This window comes from Cyprinodon variegatus, unplaced genomic scaffold (assembly GCF_000732505.1).
Source record: "Cyprinodon variegatus isolate N-32 unplaced genomic scaffold, C_variegatus-1.0 Scaffold602, whole genome shotgun sequence".
Lineage (NCBI taxonomy): Eukaryota > Metazoa > Chordata > Actinopteri > Cyprinodontiformes > Cyprinodontidae > Cyprinodon > Cyprinodon variegatus.
In genome coordinates this window covers 312,595-316,638 of record NW_015151055.1, presented here as the reverse complement: position 1 = coordinate 316,638, position 4,044 = coordinate 312,595, and the positions used below count along the sequence as shown (strand labels likewise).

The following is a 4,044-nucleotide window of genomic DNA, read 5'->3' as shown; positions in this document are numbered from 1 at the left end:
GAAACAGAGTTTTATGGGGCCCCCAGGAACTTGGGGCCCTAAGCAACTGCCTAGTATTGCCTAATGGTGAATCCCCTCCCCCATCCTAATCTCTTTAAAATCATTATATAAAGCAGAAATGAAGGTATCCGTCTTTTTATTGCTCCTTTCCCCTTTTTGTCTTTGTCCCTAAGCACAGTTCCAACATAAATGAAGTGTATATGATGAAAATGAATATGTAAAGTTTTTTGCTTTTGTTTGTTCTAGTAGCCGTAGGTCTTTATTGGATCTGCGTATTACACAGCAAAATACAGACAGGATATTTAATCATGTGATGAACTCATTGGGTATAGATCAAGCTAAACAGATGCTTATAATACTCACACACAATTTTAAAATATGCATTTCTAAGAAAAGCAAAAAAAAGCGGGAAAAAAAGTTTTCTACCTTTTTTAAAAAAGCCTTTTGTTTTTTGTTTTTTTATATTCCTCATCTAACAAATTCCAATTCCAAAAAAATCTTTTTTAATGGTTCTTTAAATTCTTTTCACATTTATCTGCCTCTCTTCTCAAAATGTTGTAAATTATATTCTGTAATGTTGGATTTTTTTGTGTTTTCCAGTAAAATGTTTAATCTCTATAAATACCCAGAAAAGTCTGTCACTCTAGTCTGATTTTATAGATCTTGTTAGGATTCTAGTTTGTGTGGGTTTATTTTTGTGGTTTCCTCTCCCCACCACCAGGTGGTGCCCTGTCCTCGTTTGGCCTCCCTGCACACCTGCGGCTCGCTGGGTCATTACCAGAGGAGTACTTGAGCAGCAGGCTGTCACCACCTCGATGTGTTTGATTAGCAGAGGCTAACCTTAGCCTTGACTCTCTGAGTCTAAACTTGTTTTTTCGTCTTTGTTCTTTGGCAGGAAGACTTCCTGTGTTACTGGATAAGCCTGGACCTTCTACCCCTGGAAGGATTTACTGAGTCTCACTGAGCAAGGGGAAAACCTCCACATGATCTGTTCCAGTCCACTTGTGGAAAACCAAGTGAGAGTCCGCTCCTTTACTCCTCTGGGTCCAACGTATGTCTGCCTCTCCGCTCTCCAACGAGTTACCTCTTCTCTGGATTAAACCCCCACAAACTGGATCCAAGGATAAACCAAGAGCCCCCCAAAAGTGAGTGACTCTCCAACAATATTCAAGCCTCAGTCTATTTTCCCACTGTCCCTGAACTGATCACTGTGATCTCCCCTTCCGGTTCTGGTTCACCAGTCCGCTGAGTTCCAGCATTATTTCCCCACAGAGTTTAATCTCCATCAGTGTTTGCTAACCTCCAATAAACCTGTTAAACTTTTACCATCTGTCCAAACATTTTTTTCATCTAGTCTACTATGACATGTCAGAGTTCACAATGCGTTTACCTTACAAACGTCATGAGTGCCAATGAGCCAAACACGCCGTACAGCGGCACATAGCAGTAGAAGTAACGGATGTAGTAGGTAGAAGCCCAGGCTAGATCCTTCCACAGAAAAACAAAAATGAAAAAATTTAAATTTCCGCTCAGAAAGTATATAAACTGATTGGTGCGGCTGGGAGGCGGGCTTCTTACCACCCAATCACGTCGAGTAATCATGGTCTTCATTATGTTGTAGTTGTAGAAAACCGGAATGAGCAGCGGTGGCGCCACTGAAACACACATAGCAGTTAGCTTTGGAGCAGTTTTCTGTTTTTTCTAAAATGATCTTTAAATGTCTTAAAGCAAAACTACCGAGGAAGAAGTACTGGTGTTGGTAGTTGTAGGGGTAGTGTTTGATCTTTTTAATGCCGTACTGTAACAAAGAGAAGCAGGGAGGTCAATGAGCTGAAAAGCATTTAGAAATGCATTCCTTCATCCAGCCGCTTGCCTCCACTGGCTGAGTGTTCCCAAGTACAAAGATGTCCATCATGTTGATGTCAGGATCCTTCCTGAAAATGTTGGGCTTGGCGTGATGTTGGAAATGTCGATGGTTCCACCAGTTGGCCGAAGCTCCCTGAAGGAACAACAGACAGGAAAGGTGAAACAGAACCAGAGACACACAACAGATTTCTGTCATGTTACCTTCAAATGTCCAATGACAAACTTATGGACCAGGTGATTCCATTTGGACTTCTTGAAGACAGAAAGGTGTCCAAAGTCATGCTGCAGCCATCCAGCCTGCGACTAGAAGAGAAACGCAGAAGGTTCAATGTGACCTCCAGAAAGTTCAATAACAAGGAGAACATTTAGTGTGAAAAAAACCTGAGCAGTTGCGAGGAAGACTGAGGCCAGAATGGTCATTATCCAGCCTGTTCCCCAGTAGCAGAGCAGGAACCAGGTGAGCGCCTCCAGCAGCACGATGTGTCCCAGGTGAAGGCAGAAGAATAAAGGCTGAGCTTGAAAAAGTCCTCCTTTCTCTGCCTGTTCGCGCAGCTTTTCAAAATCCTGGATGATTTCCGCCTTTGGGCAGAGAAGAAATAAAAGATTGTTTATTTTTATCATTTAAATGATGCAATCTTTAACTATATGGAGCTCAGTAAAAGCTAAACTCTCTGATTGTTCTTTCTACATCTCTTTGCAGGTGATGAAGCAGACTGAAGATGTTTTATCATTATCTCCCTTTTATCTCCTCTTTCTTTCATCTTTTATCCTTTTTCCTGTTTTTCTTTCCTGTTGTTCTTCCATTGCAGTGTCCATATAATCTGTAAAACTCCCTGCATAATTATAATAAAGCTATTTATATGCATAAATCAAGCGGATCACTATAGCGATAGCCGTACTGCTCCACTGGTGAAAGTAAAATCTTTTTGGCATCAAGACAATTATCCTTATTGCCACATCGCCAGACAGGACAGTTTAGGAAAAAATAAAAAATAAAAAATGTCACAGTCTTTGTTCTGTTAAGTTTTATTTGAGTTTTCAGTTTCACTGTGATCCATGTTTTCCTTTGTTTTCTAGTTTTATTGGTTTAATTCCTATTTTGTTGTTTTCTGGATATATTTGAGTTCTTAGGTTTTTCTTGATTGCCCTCTGCTGCCCTCTGGTGTTGGACTTATTTTCCGTAGTTCCTTCTAGACTCCTCTGTTCACACCTGCTCCCAATCAGCCCATTAGTCCAGTCTTTGTTCAGTCTGCCATATAAGCCGTTCCTCAGGGCTGCTTCCTCGTCCTCCCCTCGCTCCTCATGCATGTCCTACCTGATGTCTGGTGTTTTTTTTTTGTATGTTTCATGTTGGATTTTTTTGTCTCAGTTGCCTGAGAGTAATTTCATTAAATCTTTAAGATCTGACCTCTGCCTCCTCGCCTCTGCGTTTGGGTTAGTGACAGTTAATCTTGAAGCGTTTCGACACATTGCATTGATACTTCATTAAAACTGTCTCACAGAATACTGACCCCTGCTGGACATTTAAAGACATTACAGACAGCTGATTGGACAGAATAAACCGAACTGATTTGATTACCTGGAACAATAATATTATTGAAGTTATTGTAGGTTATATTGTATTATTTTATAACATTTGTTTAAATTGAAAATATCTTTGATATTTTTTGATGCAGGAAATAAATAATGTAAAATTATAAAGTGAAAATATAGGGGAAAATGTGAATGAGGATGCTTGTTGGCTAGAACTTTAAATCATATTTAAATCATATTTTTTAAACAATAAGTGCAGTAAAAATGGTAAATAAGAGTCATTTGAAATTAACATTAATTCAAATAAGTTGAGAGGAAATGGATAAAACAATGAGAAAACTAAGATGAAAATGCAGCAGCTGAAGCGATCCTATTCCTTCTAGGCTCCAAAATTCTGGATCATTTTAATGATAAACCATAAAAAATTGGACATTTTATCAACTCAACTCAACTCAACTCAACTTTATTTATAAAGCGCTTTCAGTCAGCCAAAGCTAAAATCAAAGCGCTGTACAGGTCATTTGAGCAGATTATAAAACACAATTATCACCACAACACAGGACAAACTCAAAGATAAAAAAAAAACAGTAAGAGCAAAAAAAAGTCGAAGTCTCACTCAAAGGCCTGAGAGAAAAAGTGGGTCTT

At 39.2% G+C, this 4,044-nt stretch overlaps 2 protein-coding genes across 3 annotated transcripts in view; both read right to left on the bottom strand.

Annotated features, from left to right (window-relative positions):
• LOC107096160 (fatty acid desaturase 2-like) overlaps positions 1–4,044 on the bottom strand; it is a 31,212-nt gene that overhangs the window by 5,039 nt on the left and 22,129 nt on the right. The window lies entirely within an intron of this gene.
• LOC107096161 (fatty acid desaturase 2-like) overlaps positions 1,309–4,044 on the bottom strand; it is a 5,701-nt gene continuing 2,965 nt past the window's right edge. For both annotated transcript variants that reach the window (XM_015392689.1, XM_015392688.1), the window contains 6 exons: positions 2,248–2,445; positions 2,068–2,169; positions 1,874–1,999; positions 1,738–1,798; positions 1,579–1,655; positions 1,309–1,488 (listed from right to left, as the gene is read on the bottom strand). In XM_015392689.1, the coding sequence (XP_015248175.1) occupies positions 1,387–1,488; positions 1,579–1,655; positions 1,738–1,798; positions 1,874–1,999; positions 2,068–2,169; positions 2,248–2,445 (666 nt within the window). In that variant the 3' untranslated portion in view covers positions 1,309–1,386. The remainder of the gene's footprint in view (positions 1,489–1,578; positions 1,656–1,737; positions 1,799–1,873; positions 2,000–2,067; positions 2,170–2,247; positions 2,446–4,044) is intronic.